Source organism: Doryrhamphus excisus, linkage group LG21 (assembly GCF_037039965.1).
Source record: "Doryrhamphus excisus strain RoL-2023G ecotype Guam linkage group LG21, RoL_Dexc_Guam_v1.1, whole genome shotgun sequence".
NCBI classification, from domain to species: Eukaryota; Metazoa; Chordata; class Actinopteri; order Syngnathiformes; family Syngnathidae; genus Doryrhamphus; species Doryrhamphus excisus.
The window spans coordinates 8,122,909-8,142,977 of record NC_136377.1 but is presented as its reverse complement, the minus strand read 5'-3'; the positions used below and the strand labels follow the sequence as shown (position 1 = coordinate 8,142,977).

Genomic DNA, 20,069 nt, shown 5'->3' with positions numbered 1-20,069 from the left:
AAAAAACAAAAATAATGCATTTTTTTCATTTAATGCCAGTTTGCTTTGTTTCCTTATAATGCCATTGTTTTTCGTTTCTTTTTCAGTTGCTGCCATGAATTGGACTGGTGAGCATTGTGCTTTCATTGTGGAAACGTTTATCAAAACAAACAAATCTGTAACTGCAACACAACGAGCGTTCCGTTTGCACTTCAATCTTGGTAGACATGATCCCATACCAGCACCAAACACCATCTTGTTATGGGTTCCCAACTTCAGAGCTACTGGATCTGCGTTGAAACGAAAATCAACCGGCCGACCTCTCACCACCAAAACTCATTTAATTTTTAAAACATAATGAAACAGAATGGCATTATATGTACTTTTCGAAATTGTAAAAACACTTTTTGTTTCTTTACTTTATTTACCTTTTATTTAACCTACAAATTCATTTTGCCTGACCTTGTATATCCAAGTTTCAATTTTCTGGTATCGTCCCTTGAGATGACATACTGTCATAAAACAGTTGCTGAAATGTGAGAGCTGTATTTTTGTGAGATGAAAAATGTACACTTATCTTGACTATGATTTAGCGTCTGCAAAGACTACATCGTCAAAAGGCAGATTTGTTTTTCACAATGAATATTTTTGATTGGCTCAGACCAACTATAACTCAATGTAAACACACACAGACGTAGAAGCAAGACACGTTTAGTCCAAAAGGTGAGCTGATTCATGTGTTGACCCGCCTTGTTCCATCCAAGCCTGGTGGTCTGCTTTCAGCTTGTGTCAGCCCATATTAGGTGCACCAGTGAACAATAGACTTCAAGGAACCACCAGCTGCTCTTGGCTGAACAGCTGGTGCTTACTTGAAGCACTGGGTGGAGTTCTCCCTTAGCATGTGTGTGTGCAAGTGACAGTGAGCAAAGAGGGAGTGCAGGGGGGGGGTAAGGGTTGATCGATCTGCCATCTGGATGACCAGGACCATCCCAGGTGAGGCGGAAACCTGAATGTGCTGTTTCCATCAGGCCAATTGGCTTCCATCTTGCAACCAAGCAGGTTTTTGGAAAGGACCCTCTGGTCTTGCCCCTTGTGAGGGTACACACCAATTTTGAGGGTGTGAAATGAGCCATTACAAGGTGTGCCCCCTATCCTAAAAAGCTAAGTGACCCAAATTCAGAGATGAGAAGGCCAGGTAAAGTTTATTCTTGCAGCAACAAAAAAATAACATCCATCAGACAAGTATTTTTCTTTCGTTTTTTTGCCCAATATCTCCATAAAATAAACCTTGATACACACCAATAACCTTTAAAAAACACCTCAAATGCCATTACCAAGCTTTCAAGTGAATGCCAGAGTATCAGCCTACCTTATAACCGCCAATTAAATAAGACAGTCTTAGCCAATCACTAGCCTGAAAAAGGCACAACAATAACACCCAAGCCTATATGCCACACTTTGCTTTAAGATAGAAGGTCAAAATGCCTACAGAAATATATAATAACAATAATCATATGTTTTTAAAGGCATATACAGGATGTCAAAAAACAATTAGCTGACCCTTCAACTTTTTAATGTGTGATATTTTAACAGATGCCAGAAGAAAATCATTTCCTGAGAAAGACGCAACAATAACAGTTTGCTTTAGGATAAACCGCACACAAACTAGTGTGGCGACCTTCTCTGCCAGCCAAAAAAATGTATTAATTTATTCTGAACAGTCTATAATCTACATATTATTCAATAAGATTTCAGCTTTTATGTGTTGCCATGTCAATATAATCAGCCTAGGGCCTTCAGAGTTAGGAGTGCTGGCCCATGTCACTTAAACTATTAGCAAACCAATTTCAGATTTGCCTCACAGGGCCACCAAGCAGGTGTACAGTCATGTCAGTATTTTTATTTTTTGTTCTCTGATTGTTTGATTAGAGCACAAAAACGCGAAGTTCAACCACAACAAGATGAAAAGACACCCAGAAATATATGATCATAATAATAATACCACTTTTTATTTAGAGGCACCTTTCAGGACACTCAATGTCACCTAACAGACACAACAATAAAAACCAGTGACAGTCAGTACATTACCAAAGGAAGTGCAATAAATTGTTCTGTGCGTCAAGGTCAAACACAGTGCTCCAACGTCTAAAATGTCAGGGTTTGTGCGGTGCTGACCTGAAAGAGAAACATTAATGAGACCCTGCCAAGTACCTTTAATTATAAGATTGAAAGGAATCAAGGGTGCTATCAGCATATGCATTGTACTGTATATGGGGAACTTCAAAAGAGCACGGCTAATTTGATAAATAATGCATAGGTTTCTTTTAGAGGCCATCTCCAAGTCAAGCTAATGATGCAATTAAAGCGAGATGCTTCCTATTGATTCCTCAGACATAAAGAGAGAATGTATAAGAGCATGGATAAATATACTGTATTATCATTAGCAAATGTTTACTGGACATCTAAATATATATTTTCAGTATGAATATACAGTCTTCACAGCTCTATCTATCACTAACCACACTGTTGTGCAGCCTCCTCCTAACAGTCTTTTCTAAAGGCGATCTATACTGCAACCACCCCCTTGACCCCCATCTACCTATACATCACCTTGTCCCTTCCAAGCCTGGCCCACCTCACCTGTCCACCCCCACCAATTGTCCTTGCCAGGAAATCTTCTAAGCCAGTTTGCTTGTCACCCTTAATCTTTTACAGTGCCTGGACCTGGAAGCATTGGGATCAACATAAGGTAGTAGTAGTAGTAAGCCGCCAACCATGTGACTGACTATGTACATGTTGCGCTGTTTTTCAATTCTATGCTTGGTTTACTTCTACACTGTAAATAAATAGTCGTAGCCGATACCAGTTGTAGACAGAAAAGGATGCATAATATACGTATTGTGCATCCATCATGGTACAACTACAGCAGTAGTGGGCAAACTGCGGCCCGCGGGCCACATCAGGCCTGCAAAGCTTCTTAATCTGGCCCACAGAGCATGGAAAGTGTAGGCACTGTGGACAATGTTTTTGGAATATGGGAGGAGACCCGAGTACCCGGAGAAAACCCAAGCATGCACGGGTGTTGAACCCAGGTCTTGCGGATCGCCTGACTGTGTGGTCTACATGCTAACCACTTGAAAAGCCAATGAATTAAATCTAATTAAACCACATAATCTAAATGGTAATGGTTTTATTTCATTTGAACATGAATCAGATTACAATTGAGTGCATCACAAAATCAGTCCGAAAGGAGAAGGAAGAAGCAAAGCTTATTAAATCCTACCCCTCTATCTGGTACTTTTACAATCAGTAACTGTTACATTTGTTCACTTCCTGCTTTCCTAATATAGTTAAAGTTTTTATTTTATTTTATTCTTATAAATTATAAATCAAATACACTTAGAAATAATGTACCTTTATAGAGTACATAGAAGTTTTTTTTTTTACTCAATTTGACTAAAAAGTCTAAAACTTTGACATACATTTATATTTTTTTGTAGTCTCTGATGCGCTGAACCCCTCCCTCGCCATCCTGTTGTTGCACTCCCTGATTGGTTCAAAGCTCCCGTCAGTCACAGCCAATGTGGGCGGGACTTGATCGATTCACGCTTTCTCCACACGCACAGAAGGAAGGAGCTGGGCACAAGGCGGCGGCAGTGCATCTTCAGTGCTTAGCGGAGGACGGCAGCCGTTGCTCGCTACTGTCTCCACTTGTGAAGCCCTGCTACCACCGCTGTGGCACATCGCTCTTGCAGAACAAACCAGAATAAAAGCAGCACAGTTTCCGGGACCTTTCTAAGCTAGGGACTCGGTATAAAAGTGAATCCAGTGTGGGAGATAACGAGGACAAACTACAAAACGGGAGCAAGACAAGAGGAAGACAGGATGAATCTCAAGAATCATGTCATTTTCACCCTCTACACTATTTACGGCATTCTTCTTAAAGGTAAGCATTAGGATCAGGGTGCATGTTGTGTTTATGCACCTTGCATGCTAACAAGACGAAGGGTCACGCTTTCTTGTAATGATGTTTACCTGCACGCACCCGGAAAGTGAATGCAGAACTGGGGGTGTTTTCCTCCTCTGCTGTGTCTTGAGAGTCTCTCTTTCTTGTTGTTGGGGCAGGACACACCTCAACGTGATCACTACAGCCGCCTTCTGGGTGTTTTGGACATACAGCTTTCTTGATGAGTCACTGTTGGGATGCTGCTGATTAGCTGGCAAAGCATTTGTGATCACACATGTTGTATTTGTAGTGTAAATGTTTTTATGCAGACATTTGCTGCAAAGCCTCGTTTTTGCTTGACTGAGTGTGGAGTTTGAAGAACAGGTGCACCGCCCTTCATCTTCAGTTCATACCACCCAAATTCCCATAGAGTCACCCAGACGACTACATAATATTATTATGATCTTGACCTTCTTTTGTGTTAACTGCATGATGAGTAGAGCACTAAAAGGCACAGTGACACCGGAGGTCAAGGTCACAGTGTGTGCTTTATAGATACAAATGAGGTAGTTGTCATAAATTAGGATGCCTTGCACACATCATATGAGATAAAGTGACACCTGTGCACAAATGGTGTAGTCAATGAGGAAAGGGCATTTTTTGAATGGCTTTCGTGTGTGTGACTACATAAATGGGCAGAAGTACCTACGCTGGTTATCAACTCGCCAAAAAAGCAGTGCAAAATAGGTGCGTTTTCATCAAGAGTGATGGGTTGCAGACAATCGTAGATCCTCTATTGAACAGGAGCGCTATACTGTGTTTAAGAAAAAAAACAACTCAAGGCCACCACAAAGGGATGACAGAATGAAAACGTGTGATGATAGCCATAGAACAGGAAGTGTAATGTATGTATTTCAATTAAGCAAAGTGCCTACCTACAAATTTAGGCTACCAATAAAACACCACTAGGTGACGCTATGACACTTTCAGTACCCATTCACATGTCTGTTAGTCGTATTACAGGGGTGAGTAGTTTTGCTTTATTTTAGTTTTATTATACACATAATTACAGATTTGACCAGGAACAGGATGGGCAGGTTTTTGTCCCTGGGCCTGCAGTTACCTGTTCGAGAACATACCATTCGTCATAGATCAATTAGCTTTGCAAAATCAACATAGCAGACATGCATTTATTATATATAACAAGGCCTCGACGATGATGTGAGAATGTTACTGGACAAAATCCAAGGAAGAGGATGCAAAATAAGAGTGGTACAAAATATTGCCATGTCTATCTTGCATTACAGGTGGTCCCTGGTTTGTCTGCAGCTAGACCGAGGAAGAATAATATTGCTTATTAGTTACATTTCTGCACATTGTTATGCCCCCCAAGGGGCAGAGCACTAGAGAAAAGGAAAGCAATCACTGTTGAAGTAAAAATGAGCATCATAAAAAGCTCAGAGAGGAGAAACTTTTTGGTTTGAACCGCTCGACTGTATTGACACTTCATAAAAGATAAAGATTATTCAATGCTCATGAATGCTAGAGGGGTCATGGACTCTGCACGCTGATACAAGGAGATCTGGGATGACTAGCCTGGGGCAATGTTTGTCACCAAGAAAGTATGATATATTTGGAACAATATGATACTGTAACTTTGCATGATGATAGCATGATGTATGTAAGCGCTGATTCATCATACTATCAGCTGTATTGCTATTTTGTTATTGCAAAGTCCACATCATTCCTTAGCACAGCGTTGTGGTGTATTTAAGGTCACCCAAAATACAAATGCAATCTGGTTGGTTGTCCTTGCTCACTTGCTGCTATCTTTATCATACATGGCTCCTCAATTACACTTTTTTTTGGTTTTACACATTTACACATTTTTGGCCTGCTGGCCACCTGTTGAGGACCTCTGCTTGTGTGTGAGACATAAGCGGGCTGTTCTTAATTGCATGTACAGTATTCAGTATATATGCAACCTCTTACAATGAAAAAGTTTTTTTTTTCCTCATTCTTTATTCTCACTCTTCCTATCTTTGCACACACTTTACTCTGTGCATGTGTGTGTGTTTGAATACTGTATATCCTGGAACACGTATGCTTTATTTGCGTATGTTTGAGGAGGTATAAGGGCAGAGTGCACGAGAGACTCATTTCATGACACACACGTCACACACTCTCTGTCACCCTGGAGAGGATAATGCTAGGCTGCTTGATTTGAACAGTCATTTCCCAGTGCAAGGCCTATTATTGTATAGGTTGCACACAGCAGGCAGGTCAGCCTCCTCCTGAATGGAGTCGATCTCACAGAGACAGCTTTCTTTGCGAAAAGGGAGATCCATGCAATCCACAGCCTGTGCAGGATATAATGCAAATTTGTGTGTGTATTGTTTTTTTTTTAGATTGAGGCTGTTGTTAGCGCTTTCCTCCAGCATGTGCCCGTGAGCCAGAGAAAAGCGCCTGTTATGCAAATTGCCTCTTACGCAAGAGCCTGGGGCTGAGCGGCTGCCGAGGCAGAGGGCGTCGGAGGAAGAGGAGCTGATGTCGGTACAATATGGGAGGAGAGCTGTGGAGGAGGAATGTGCAATCTCCTCAATGATACGAGTGCAACTAATGCACTTTTTGTGTTTTTTGGACGCTTGTTTATCTTCCGTTCGCTCGCGAGAACGTCTGTTCCTCAACTCATCCCGTGTATGAGCCACTGCTGAGTCTAAGCTGCTGAAGGCTGACCCTCCATCCCTCTGCGCTTCTGTCCATTCCTCCCTCTTGCTCTCATCCTCCCATCCTGGTGTTGGAGCTTTGTAGCGCGGCAGCGTGGGAAAGCTTCTGATAACAAGTGGCCTTGTGTGTGTGTGTGTTTGTGTGTTTGTGTGTTTGCAGAGCCACTGATTACATGGGTGAAACAACTCTTTCTCATCCGCCACATTCCCCCTCCTGTTTCTGCATCCATTTTCACGGTTGTGCTTTGACAGGTAGCCCATATGAGGTGTTCTGTAACTTGTGTTGATGCCATAAAGCCTCAAAGCTGAGAATCCTTTATGGAGCAGCGCCGGACCGCTGTGCCTCGCAAGCCCGCGTGCACGCACCCGTACATGCATGGCACGGAGCTCCACTGTGGATTCACTGCTGCTCTGCCAAAGGATTTCCCCTGATCAAAGCCAGTCTTTTTGTTAGCCCAGGTGTTAAAAAAAAGTTGAAACAGAAAAGAGGATGGGGCTGGAGGGGGATTGGGGTAAGGATTGAGAAGCTACAAGCTCTTCTTGGCACAGCCTGGGCCGAGGTGCTGCAGGAACACAACCGGCGATTACACACCTATGGTTCATTCTCTCAAGTCAGATGATGAGTTTATTCATGGTTTGGTTTCCTTTTATGCCAATGAAACAAAAAAAAGGATCAACAAACTAAAAAGTTCCCTCATCTACTCTGTTTGCTTGTTAGGACAACCAGGAACAACATGGCCTCAACCCAACAACAAACCCAATTGGGCCAAGCACCAAATTACCGTATTCCTTAAATAGGGGGTTGTAATTCACTCCACTGCAGATCCTACGCTGTTCTGCTGCTATGATGTCACACACCATGTGTATTTTATGCAGATATTTTGAGTACTAGAAAATCATCATCCCTCTAGATCAAACTTGTCACAAATGTGCACCCTATATGACATCATGCATGCCATTCTTGACAGACTTTGGTGTCAGAAGTGGAGTCTCCCTGGTCGTAACCTGCTTGTTTTGCTTTGTTATTCATTTGTTTTTAATTATCAAGCATTTGGAATGGTGTTAATATAACAATCATAAGTTGTTGCTGTTGTATTTTACTTAAAGAGTGCATATTCATCTGCACAAATAAAACATTTTCAATTATACAGTATGTGAGATAAGTAACGGCATCGAACAGAGCTGTGGGTTGAGGTATAGAAACTATTTCCCCATCACAAAGGGGACCGCCTCCAACCATATATCATCTCATGAACATTGTGAGATGGCACTCTGGTACTTTTCTAAGCATAAAAAGCATACACAGACTTTATAGGTTCCCCGCTGCTTGTCACAGACCTGCCAATGTACAGTGAAGAAAATAAGTATTTGAACACCCTGCTATTTTGCTATTTCTCCCACTTAGAAATCATGGAGGGGTCTGAAATTTTCATCGTAGGTGCATGTCCACTGTGAGAGAGATAAACTAAAAAGAAAAATCCAGAAATCACAATGCATGATTTTTTAACAATTTATTTGTGTGATACAGCTGCAAATAAGTATTTGAACACCTGTGTATCATCTAGAATTCTGACCCTGAAAGACCTGTTAGTCTGCCCATTAGAAGTCCACCTGCACTCCATGTATCATCCTGAATCAGATGCACCTGTTTGAGGTCGTTAGCTGCATAAAGACACCTGTCCACCCCATACAATCAGTAAGACTTTAACTTGTAACATGGCGAAGACCAAAGAGCTGTCCAAAGACACCAGAGACAAAATTGTACACCTCCACAAGGCTGGAAAAGGCTACGGAGCAATTACCAAGCAGCTTGGTGAAAAAAGGTCCACTGTTGGAGCTATCATTAGAAAATGGAAGAAGCTAAACATGACGGTCAATCTCAATCGGAGTGGAGCCCCATGCAAGATATCACCTCGTGGGGTCTCAATGATTCTAAGAAAGGTGAGGAATCAGCCCAGAACTACACGACAGGACTTGGTCAATGACCTGAAAAGAGCTGGGACCACCGTTTCCAAGGTTACTGTAGGTAATACACTAAGACGTCATGATGTGAAATCATGCATGGCACGAAAGGTTCCCCTGCTTAAACCAGCACATGTCAAGGCCCGTCTTAAGTTTGCATATGACCATTTGGATGATACAGAGGAGTCATGGGAGAAAGTTTTATGGTCAGATGAGACCAAAATAGAACTTTTTGGTCATAATTCCAATAAGCGTGTTTGGAGGAAGAAGAATGAAGAGTACAATCCGAAGAACACCATCCCTACTGTGAAGCATGGGGGTGGTAGCATCATGCTTTGGGGGTGTTTTTCTGCACATGGGACAGGACGAGTGCACTGCATTAAAGAGAGGATGACTGGGGCCGTGTATTGTGAGATTTTGGGGAACAACCTCCTTCCCTCTGTCAGAGCATTGAAGATGGGTCGTGGCTGGGTCTTCCAACACGACAACGACCCGAAGCACACAGCCAGGAAAACCAAGGAGTGGCTCCGTAAGAAGCATATCAAGGTTCTAGCATGGCCCAGCCAGTCTCCAGACCTGAACCCAATCGAAAATCTTTGGAGGGAGCTCAAACTCCGTGTTTCTCAGCGACAGCCCAGAAACCTGACTGATCTAGAGAAGATCTGTGTGGAGGAGTGGGCCAAGATCCCTCCTGCAGTGTGTGCAAACCTGGTGAAAAACTACAGGAAACGTTTGACCTCTGTAATAGCAAACAAAGGCTACTGTACCAAATATTAACATTCATTTTCTCAGGTGTTCAAATACTTATTTGCAGCTGTATCACACAAATAAATTGTTAAAAAATCATGCATTGTGATTTCTGGATTTTTCTTTTTAGTTTATCTCTCTCACAGTGGACATGCACCTACGATGAAAATTTCAGACCCCTCCATGATTTCTAAGTGGGAGAAATAGCAAAATAGCAGGGTGTTCAAATACTTATTTTCTTCACTGTATCTACCTGTGTGTGCCTTACTGCATCTATCTTTCCATTCATTTTCTATACCGATTTTCCACCCTGTTTCCTGTTCCCCTTTTTGGTATCATATCCCAGTTGACTTACGGTAGGAAATCATCCCACACCAGCCCCAAGAAAATCTACTCGACGAAGCACTACTCAGGAAAACTGCCAGGCAGCATGTCAAGTTCAATCCAGTTTATTTTGATTTTTGTTATACAGCAGCTGCCAGAACAGAATAAAATACTTTTCTTGGGCAATTTTTTCTAAATGGTAAGGTCAGAACATTCTCTTCATAAAAAAAAAAAAACAAAAACAAACATGTGAGAACTCTGTTTTCCATTATGCTTCCTCAGTTTTGATCAGTGTTTTTTTTTCACTTGAACTCAAATGAGAGAGAGTGTTGGCAAGTGTTGCCAGAAAATACAACACTATTGAGTAATTGGTGGTATGATGGCAATGACACACTGTCATGGATGCTTATGTTAATCACTATACAATGGAAGCATGCAAGTCATCAAACATCCAATTAGGTTGTCAGGCTTGCATTCAAAACAGCATGCTGTATTTTTCGTCAAATAAATTAAATGGGATTCATTGTACATTACTAAGGCACATTGATGTTGTATTGGTTATACTGTGAACTAAGGGATCCATGACTGCAAATACATGTTATCTACAAAAAAACACATCTTTGTCGAAAATGTATTGTGCCGTAATGTATTTCCATATTGGCAGCGCAGCTCTGCTTCATATCCCATAGTTAAAGAGTATGAACAATAATGAAGTAGTGAGTTTGCAGCCAAAAGAAGCCTCCCAGAATTTGTTTATATGACCATAAACAAGCCTGCTATTCTTATATAAAGCATGAAAACCCCTATTAATACTTGTAATAATATATGTGGATTTACTTGCTGCTACCAGACTTTTGGTCATGGTCGAATATGTTCTGGACTTTTTCTTAATTTCTATCCACGACGGCGGTGCTTGTGTTTCCCCTGGTCTGGATTGAAGAAAGTTAGTTGGGACAACTAATGGTAGAAGCACCTTCCGGTAATACATATTCAGTCCCATACTTTGCTTTATCGTAGGCGCAGCATCAAAACAACTGTTCTTGAAATAAGCCCAACACAACACCGAACGGTGGTGGAGGGCGTCTTTTGGAAATTTGACCAGGCTTACCTTCTGCTTACGTGTTTGAGTAAGAGTCTGCCACACAATGAGCGGGCATACTGTAACAAAATATATTTATAACAAAAATACAACCAAAACTGCATCACAACAATATGAAGGTATGTTTCGAGTGGGAAAGTCACCTCCTCCTTAAGTCTCCATCTAGAAACTAATATAATTGCCAAAAAGGGTAAATATTAGAGATGCTCCAATCTGATTGCCAGCCAATCACAGGGCCCTCATACTTATGGACAATTTGGAGTCACCAATTAACGTGTTTTTGGAGTGTGGGAGGAACCCGGAGTACCCAGAGAAAACCCACACATGCACGGGGAGAACATGCAAACTCACAAAGATGCGGGTGGAATTGAACTCGGGTCTCCTAGCTACCACAGTGACATTTTTATTTTAAAACAAACAAGCAATGCGGTTAGTTAGGACCTTGTTTTTGTCCCACATGGAAGCGGTTATCATCACGTGTCATTACGTCAAGTGTCATTGCACAACTTTACCCTCTTGTTGTCCTTATACTAATCATGTCATACTATTTGTGTGTGAACATAAACACAAAGTGTGTTTAGCTTTATGATGGTGATACACTCACAGGGGTCTTATTTTGAGTAGCTCACCGAATGGTCAAAGAATATTTGCTTCAACTAAATAAAAAAATATCTGTATTTGGCATGTTATAATTTTCCTGTTGGTTGATCAAAGAAATGTAGTTCCTCACAGCAACTTACGTAGACAAATATGGGCATATTGTGTACAGGTCTGTGTACGCATGCATGCATGTGACGTCTCTGTTAGCGTAGAATTCCAAGGGATTAGTGTGTTGCTAATCTCCCACTCCATTCTTTGACAAGCGATGCGTCACTAATGTCGGAAGTGAAGAGGCAGACTCAGTCAGTCACTTTTTGTTTTGGTTAAAACTTCCCGAGCAACGGTTATCATCTCCTATACGGAATTGGTCTGTTTTTGCTCTCCTCCAACTTAAATAAGTAAACAAATGAAATGTGTTAATGTAGCATGCAGTTGAACCTTGCATGCTCTCCAGGTTCATGTATCACGCTCCCTCTTAACAACCCTTACACTTGATAATGTTCTTTTCATGTTATGTGCCCTTTCATCTGACAGCTTCTTTTCATACAAATCCCTGCGGGCCACAGTGGAGAGACTCGCAAGAACGTGTCACAGTAATCATTTTCTTGAGCCGAGATAAAGATACGGTCACAACGTCGCTCTTCTTCCCTCCCTCCCACTGCACTCCCTGCCCCGCCGCCAATATTGTTTGGGGACCCTGCGTCTGCTCCTGACAGAAATGAATTCAGCCAAAGCAAAGTCAGCCCCATATTGCAGCACGCAGGCAGTCATAGCCTTATGTTATGTGCAATCCGCAACGCGCACATAAATGCACATGCACACCGAGGTTGTAGACATTGCAGACAAATCCACTCTTGTTTGGAATTACATTTGCTCAGATGTTATGGACTACACGGGGCTACTGTTTGGCCTCTTCCGTCATTCCTGAGCTGACAAGAAGAATGCAATTGGAGAGAATTCATGGGCGGGAGGTAAAAATACCCAAAGAGAAGCACAGCTGTTCTTCCCACTGAAAACGAAAGACCCATAAACATGAATTTACTGCAAATTCTCACCTCTCCTCTCTCCTGTGCACCATTGTCTAAATCATTGAAGGGAGTATATCCTTTGTGTCTAAACAGGAAATGAAGCCAAATCCACACATAATCTTACCATTCCCACCGCCTCCCACCTTGATTCATCTTTACTAATCACAGCTGTAATTCAACAAAGTAATCCCTAAAATGAGAAGCATCCATCTATACGCCCATGGTAATTTACACCTTGAGGCACCTGCAATGCATTTTCAGACATATACTGTAGTTGCTGTATTTTAAGAGATGCTCAATATTAGCTTTCTTATGGATATCAATTATCCAGTATTGCCCAGCACTTTACAACTGATATACAGTGGTGTGGCAAAGCGTTTGCTCCCGTCCATTTCTTCCACATCTCCTCCTGACTGTATGGCCAACATGCTAACCACTTGCCCACTGTGCAGACAGTTTATATATGCAAATATATATATATCTAATGGGTGGGGGGGGGGCAGCCATACCTGATGTGACCCTTAATTAAAATGAGTTTGACGCTACTGTTAAATCATAAGACCATAATATCAACTCGGCAAGTGTGTTTTGCATTTTCTTTAGCTTTTTTGTATTTCCAATGAAAGCAGCCATAAAGTTTATAATGTGTTCTCATGGAGCCTGTGGACAGACTTAAAGGGGACATATTATGCTCATTTTTTGACCCTTTTGTTGCATGGTGGACTCCTATAGAACAGCGACACACAATAACCCCCACAGCTGGTGCTCCTGCAAACTCACCTGCCCAAGAAGTAGCACTCATTGTCGGACACACTTTGTCAGAAGAACGGCTGGTGCTGTGGAGCTTAGAAGCCAGACGGAGGGCGTAGTTTTACTTCTTAGCTTTGTTTTGTTTGTTTGTATGTCGTCACAGAACCAGTTGTCTGACTTTGGGTGTATGATTATCTTTCAAAAAAAGACATCAATTAATTAATTCAACTTTATACCAATTCCTTTATTTTCCATTATGTTATTGATTTTTTTTTAAATTAAGAACTATGGTAGTCAGCAAGTGCCATTGCTGGACTTCTGCTCTATCGGCAAACGTCATTATTACATATGTTAACTCCTAACTCCTTTAATATATTTCAAAATAGGGATTTAGCGCTTAATTGCCTAACATGTTCCGACATAATATTAAAATTGAGTTATGGGTATGATACTAATTGAAAAGTAGGATTTATTGCACTTGCACTGTCACTATCTGCACTTGTTTTTGTGCCTGGAAGTAGTGAAAGCTAATTGAAATATAATTCCCCCAAGACACATGTTCATGTTAATTGACTTTTTGTGCGCCCCCGTGTTTCCTTTGCTCTATGTGTGTAATAGAGGGGGTGTGTTTCTTTGTACTCGTGCTGTTGCCCGAAGTAACTTGCTCGTCACTTGTCTAATCAACAGCTGGAGCCCACCCCCACGCACTTCTTAATTTAACCTACGAAAGCAAATCTATTTTGCAGATGCCACTTTTTTGTACTCACTTGTAATGTAATAAAATTATACAGCCCAATCTGATTTTAGTAGACACTGTAGAATCCACTGAAATCACATTGACCTGATGCTTCTACTCGGCACAGTTTCAGTGCTGCTTTAGATAATGGAAATGACCAACAATACCGTCACATGGGAATTTTTTTTGCAAAGAAATGGAAGTGAAGATGAATTATATTTAAAGACCACAATTAAGGGATTATTTTTGACAAGTGTAGGTGTGATATTTCACCTTTTAATAGGTTTCCCACCCTTGAACTCTCCAGGCTTGGTATCTGTTGACCTTTGTTGGGCGACTGTTTTTGTTTTATTTGAATGGGTGGGTTTCTATTTCTGAAAAGAGCTTAAGTAGTGAGTATAAGCAGTTAAAGTATGGCACATGAGTCTCCATACAGAGAATATATTTGGGGCCTGCCAGAACCCCCGGAAAAAAGATTTTCACTTCAGACTTTGTTTGTTCCTTCATTGTAATCCCGTGTCACAAGATCTGTCCCGCATGATTAAAACATGAGATGTCTCATTCAGGGAAAAACAGTCTTGAGAAAATAAATGAATTAATGAAATCACAATAAATCCAAATGATCTTGATCATCTTCCCAGCCTCCATATATTTACCATGTGCATGCATCTGTTTTCATCGTCTCTCGCCTCCAAACAAGCAGGAAGTGGGTTCGCATTAAATCGCATTAAATTTCAAATTAAATTGCATTAAAGTTCAAGACCAGGCATTTAACATTTAAGAGACCGTTAATCTGGAAAGATAATAGCATTAATAACATGACAAGCCAAGTTACTGGTAATTGGTGTCACAAAGCTGCCGATCTAATTCCACATCACTGAATCTATTGAATTCTTCATCCTCAGTGATGAAGAAGGTGAATCCCACTGCAAAAAAAAGTGCACGAAAAGCAGGATATTAAAAGGAGTGGCAAAATTCAGGAAGAAACAATCTTACTGGAACGTTGAAGAGAGCCGGTGGTGGGCCTTTAAGGGATGTCATCAAAGATGATGCGGCGGTGATTCCATATGAATGAGAGTCTTCAAAGGAGTTAGTTATACAACAGGGTATGCAATAAAGGTAGATGAGGGGAGAAGGCATCTGTAGGAATTTCTGCAGGAATCGAGCCCCACAGAGACGCACACAAATACACACACACCTCCAGGCAACCAATCTGAATTGTCTGGAAATCATGGACAAGGTCAGGGTTTAGGAAGTAAGAGCAGGCTATCCAACAACCTTCTTTAGAGAATTAAACTTCCCAATTCGGCGGATCCTGGTCGCCCCACCCTTTATGATGAACATCAAGGATGTCAAACGGTGGCTGCCGATGGTCATCAATGAGGCAGGGACAAAGTGCTGAAGAATGGATGGATTTGAGCTTCAATTCCGAGGGATTGGCCATCTTTTCAATGAAAAATGGACCTACGTAGAAACTGTGGAGAGAGCTTGATGACGTCAGTCTTGCTGGGTATATGTTTGGATGAGTGCCAAACACACTGCCCGGGTGTGTATTGTGGGGCTATGAGATGCAGGGTCTGCCTGCCAGCCTCAGATTTTCCTCCCATGTTTTCTGCATGGCTGTGCAGGCTTCTTTCCAGACCCGCCTGGCTCATTTAAGATGGGCCTGCATTGATGGTACATCAAGTTCGGACTCTTGGGTAGGGAAGCGAGATTGCCTCAAAGGGGGGCATACCCAGTGCCGAGCTGGTGAGTTGGAACTGGAATCTGGGGGAAAAATAACAAGGACCATGTAGCTTGATGGGAGTTTAGCCTTTTATCAGAGTTGATGTATGAGAGATTCTTGTGGTTCTGATTCTGTCCATACCAGAAATGGCAGCAGTTTTTTGCCACCCACTTAGTCATTACTCTCTGCTGGGGAAAGTGCCTGGAATAAAAAGCACATGGGGGCAGTTTTTGATCTTCAGCTCATTGGGATAACACTGCTCCGACCTAGTAATGGAGGTGCCCACCCCGACGATGTACTGCCTAGGAGGGTTCGGTTAGGTCAGGACTGGGGTGGTCATAACCATCTGCTTAAGCTCCTGGAATGCTTTTTCTGAAACTGGTCCTAGGCGATGCTAATGCTCACACCGCTACTCACACTGACTCCGGTAGGCGCTGCGATGAGCAGTTTGCTTGCACAACTGTGCTGTCGTAGATTTTTTCATGTTTTTTTTATTATTGATTAGCATTTAATATCTTCATATTGTTTGTTCTTTGAGGGTACAATGTTGATAAATATGTTCCAAACCGTCACTGTAACTATAATCAGTGACTTGATATTGATATGATAATATGATACGAGAGTGCTCTGGCATCTCTGGCGTCTGGGAAAAAAAAAGCTACACTCCAAAACAGATTCTTTTCCTTGTACCGTATGACCGACGCAGCTGGAGCTGCACCTCACAGAGCTGCACCTCACGGAGCTGGTGTGAGCCTACAACAGGGACTTGAATCTTGCGGAATGCTTCCAGCAGCTGCGATAGAGCCGCGATGGATTCATTGTGAGCCCGGGGTTAGTGTGAACAAAAGACAGTTTATTGATATTGGAGTACATGAATTTGGGTAGTGCATGTGTGACTGGGCAACGAATGAAGCAACGGTGTCTGGAAGAGAGGATGACACCCACTACAGAATCCCACTGCAAAAAAAGCAGTAGGTCATAAGGAGTTAATTTCATACACATAATAAAAACTTGTATTCATCCAATATCAGTTGATGAATGATAGCCGGCACTGCCTACGCTTGTTGGTGGGTGGGTGGGGCGTGAAGGAAGTGCCGGCCGTTATGATTTAATGTAAAGATGGAGCTCGTTAAGTAAAATAAAAATAATAATGAGATGTCTTTGTGAATCAAGATCACAATGGATAAATGGCTAGAAGGATAGAAAAACTACAATTTGATTGGAGTGGACCAAAGGGGCTTAGTGTGAAAGCACCTTAAGTTTGGACTGTGGATGCCGTCCTTGTGAGCTTGCTCCTGCAGTGGGGGAGGGAAGATGGAGTCAAGTAAGACAATTTATAACGGTTAAAAAAACAAATTAACTCAGACCCTTGGCTCTGGTGAGCAAGCAACTGCATACATAATGCGCCATGGGGGGTTTCTTGTTCACCAACATTGTACTCTCTGTGTCCAAACTTGCATAGCATAGGAAACAACACAATCCCACCCCCACCCCACCCACCAAAATGTACCATCTGTCTGTGTATATGCCACATTGCAAATCCATGAAATGCTCCTCAACATTATTCCTCCCCTTCCTAAGTGCTTACTGCTATTATCCTGCTCAGTGGAATAGTGACACTTTGGGTGTTTTTGTGGATCCTGCGGCTTGTTTCCAGTGGCTATTGTTACATAGTGCCCAATTTGCAGATTTTGGGAGGTGAGCACTGGAGCCGCGGAGGACAATTTTGTGAAAAATGTAATGCACCGGAATCATCATTGTTTGCTGGTGCTCAAAATGCTTTGGAAGATATGCCTCTAAAAAAATGCAGTATAGATATCCTTCAATTCTTTGTCATATTTAGACAAATGACCTATGACCAATGACCTATGGCCAATTAGTTACTAAATCTAACCCGTGCCACTGCAAACAAAGATTGTGCTTGATGGCTGCCATGTTTTTCAACCAATACTGCTCACATTTTACACACAATGTATGGGCCAGGTTTTGTGGTGATTGAGCTAAACACTCTAAAATTACAGTGCTCTTTTCTTGATGGCGTTGAGCTGTCTGTCCGACTAATGGGGTCAAATTTTTGACTTTAGTAAGAGTGCCACCATGTGGTATTTTTGTTTGAAAAATATAAAAGAAATTCTCTCTTTTGTGTACAGTGGCTTATGAGTAAAAGAATATCTACAATTTTAGGAGGATTCAGCTCCTGAGGTTCCCTCTATTGTCAAAGCTTTCAAGCTACTTTATCCGCAACCATGTTAGAATGCAACAACACACACCCTCCTTCAAGGCCAAACACTTATTTCTTGCAGGAAATTTGTTTTCACGAAGGCAAATAAATTAAAGATTCATTTTTTTTTCTTTTACCCAGAATCTAAATGGTTTCCCATGCCGCTAAGTCATGCGTAGATACAGCCATGTAAAAATGACTCATGTTTGTGGAACCAATTCAAAAGAAAACAAGTTGCAGTTCACAAGCATATGTGTTCTTCTGTTGCACAGTGCTACTGCCTTCTGCATTACACCTCATGCAGGATTTGGGTACCTTTCGCATTCGATACTGTATCGGGCGTGGGGTGGCACTACACTCAACCGTGTGGAGCTGATATGCCGTTTGTGAGATGTAAAGTTTGCATCCAGCAACACATGCCATGAAAAAATATATCGCTGGGCTAACATGTTAAAAAACTTTGAAGAGCAAACGCCAATCAGGGCTCTACATTAAAAACCAAAATGACTTGCCCATGGGGAATCCTTAAGGTGAGAACTACTTGCCCGAACTTGCCCCATGTAAAATGAAAAGACTGCCATAATGATATCATGTAATTTTTTGTGGCGTCACATGAGAATCTCAAATAAATAAAATAATAAAATAAATAATACTGTAGCGTTGCGTGTGTGTTGTATTCCGGGCTGTAGTTTCATGCATGGTCGCTGGGGGGCAGTCATGTTCAGCTCGCGGTCTTGGAGCGGGCGTTTTGGGACCAAAGAAGAGGAACGAGAGGGAAAAAAGAAGTTCGGTTGCCGTGCCCCCAGCTAGTTAGTTAAGTCTGCAACAGGCCAGTAAGTTGTTTTTCTTGGAAATAAAAACCATGCAACGGTAGAGGTTCATCACTTTTTGCTGTTTCCTTCAGAATTAGACGATGTTGGCAGCGACGCTATGATGGGTGTTTTCGTAGTCAAACGATCGCTGATTGGTTGATCGCGAACAACGGGTGTGGGTAAAACGCGGACTGTGGATTACGGACCGCGGTCTAAATAAACGATTCTGATTGGTCCATTGCAAGGATTGCTTTGCAAATTACCACCGGAATTATGCAGTCCGTGTTTTACCAACACCCAACAAGAACCGCTTTAAAAAAAACTCTTGTCAGTATGGCATGCCGAAGTGCACTTGCTCGACGGGAATATCACTGATTAGATTTACTTGCCCGAATTTTGTTTTAACTTGCCCCGGGCCATCGGTACATCGTTATTGTCGAGCCCTGGCAATGGTGGGTTTCCGAGGCTGGAGGCCAGGCCTGACTCTGTGGCAAGTCAGTCAAACAGGAGCTAACTTTGTCACACTTGCCTCTGTGAGAGTGACAGAAGGCCAAGCAAATAACCCGATACATAATATATCATTCTTGTGTTTATATAGTGATCCTCAGAGGTATTTAAAAAAAAAATCACCATTTCGATAGATTGCTTTCACTATTTAAATTCAAACATTCTGCGACATAATTTATTTTTAATGGCTGGATTACATGTCAGTGATATTGAAATTGTTGTATATGGACATTCAAGCCTTACTTTGTGAAAGAAAGTATTATTAAAGAATTTATTTGTGAATATTCTTTCACACATATATGGTATATTAGCTCCTATTTTATCTACTTACCACTGACTAAGTAAATACACAGGTATTTTTATTTTTATTTACAGATTTTCAGTCTATTATAATTGAACTGTGAATCCAAAAGTAAAATTTTGGTTTGATAGGACTGCCCACTTTAGAGAACATTCTTACATTTCCATCCACTTAAACAAAATGACTTATTTCAACTTCTGTTTGATTTTTCTTCTTGTTGGTGTAAACATTGACTCCCTCCCTTTGGCTTTGTCTTCTTTGACAAATTGAATGTTAGGAGTGACATGACACTTCCCGGAAACTGGTGTTTCCAAAAATTGTACCATTTTTGTTTGACTTTATGTGAATCGGTGCTCAGTAATATCGTAATATCATCAGAATTCGAATGTCTTCAAATGTCAGACAAGAGTATTGTATGAACAAAATGAAGGCTGTTCACATATTTTGTCTATAATGTAATACTTTTTGTTCATTTGAATTCCTCAAAATTCCACCAAGAGAATCATTGTCGTCTTCTCTGCTTGTTGCTTTAGCTGCTTTGTCTGAACTTTCATAATCCTCGCCATCAGCAAATGATATCTCTTTTAGCACGCTGCTTGAACACA

At 41.5% G+C, this 20,069-nt stretch overlaps 2 protein-coding genes across 4 annotated transcripts in view; both read left to right on the top strand.

Annotated features, from left to right (window-relative positions):
- The window catches only part of LOC144894534 (uncharacterized), a 136,055-nt gene extending 135,924 nt beyond the window's left edge, over window positions 1–131 (top strand). Inside the window, exon 3 of the mRNA XM_078787513.1 lies at window positions 87–131. Coding sequence (XP_078643639.1) covers window positions 87–111 — 25 coding nt within the window. The 3' untranslated portion in view covers window positions 112–131. The remainder of the gene's footprint in view (window positions 1–86) is intronic.
- A 3,471-nt stretch (window positions 132–3,602) lies between these two features.
- cadm2a (cell adhesion molecule 2a) overlaps window positions 3,603–20,069 on the top strand; it is a 200,807-nt gene continuing 184,340 nt past the window's right edge. For all 3 annotated transcript variants that reach the window (XM_058087403.2, XM_058087404.2, XM_058087401.2), the window contains exon 1: window positions 3,603–3,925. In XM_058087403.2, coding sequence (XP_057943386.2) covers window positions 3,865–3,925 — 61 coding nt within the window. In that variant the 5' untranslated portion in view covers window positions 3,603–3,864. The remainder of the gene's footprint in view (window positions 3,926–20,069) is intronic.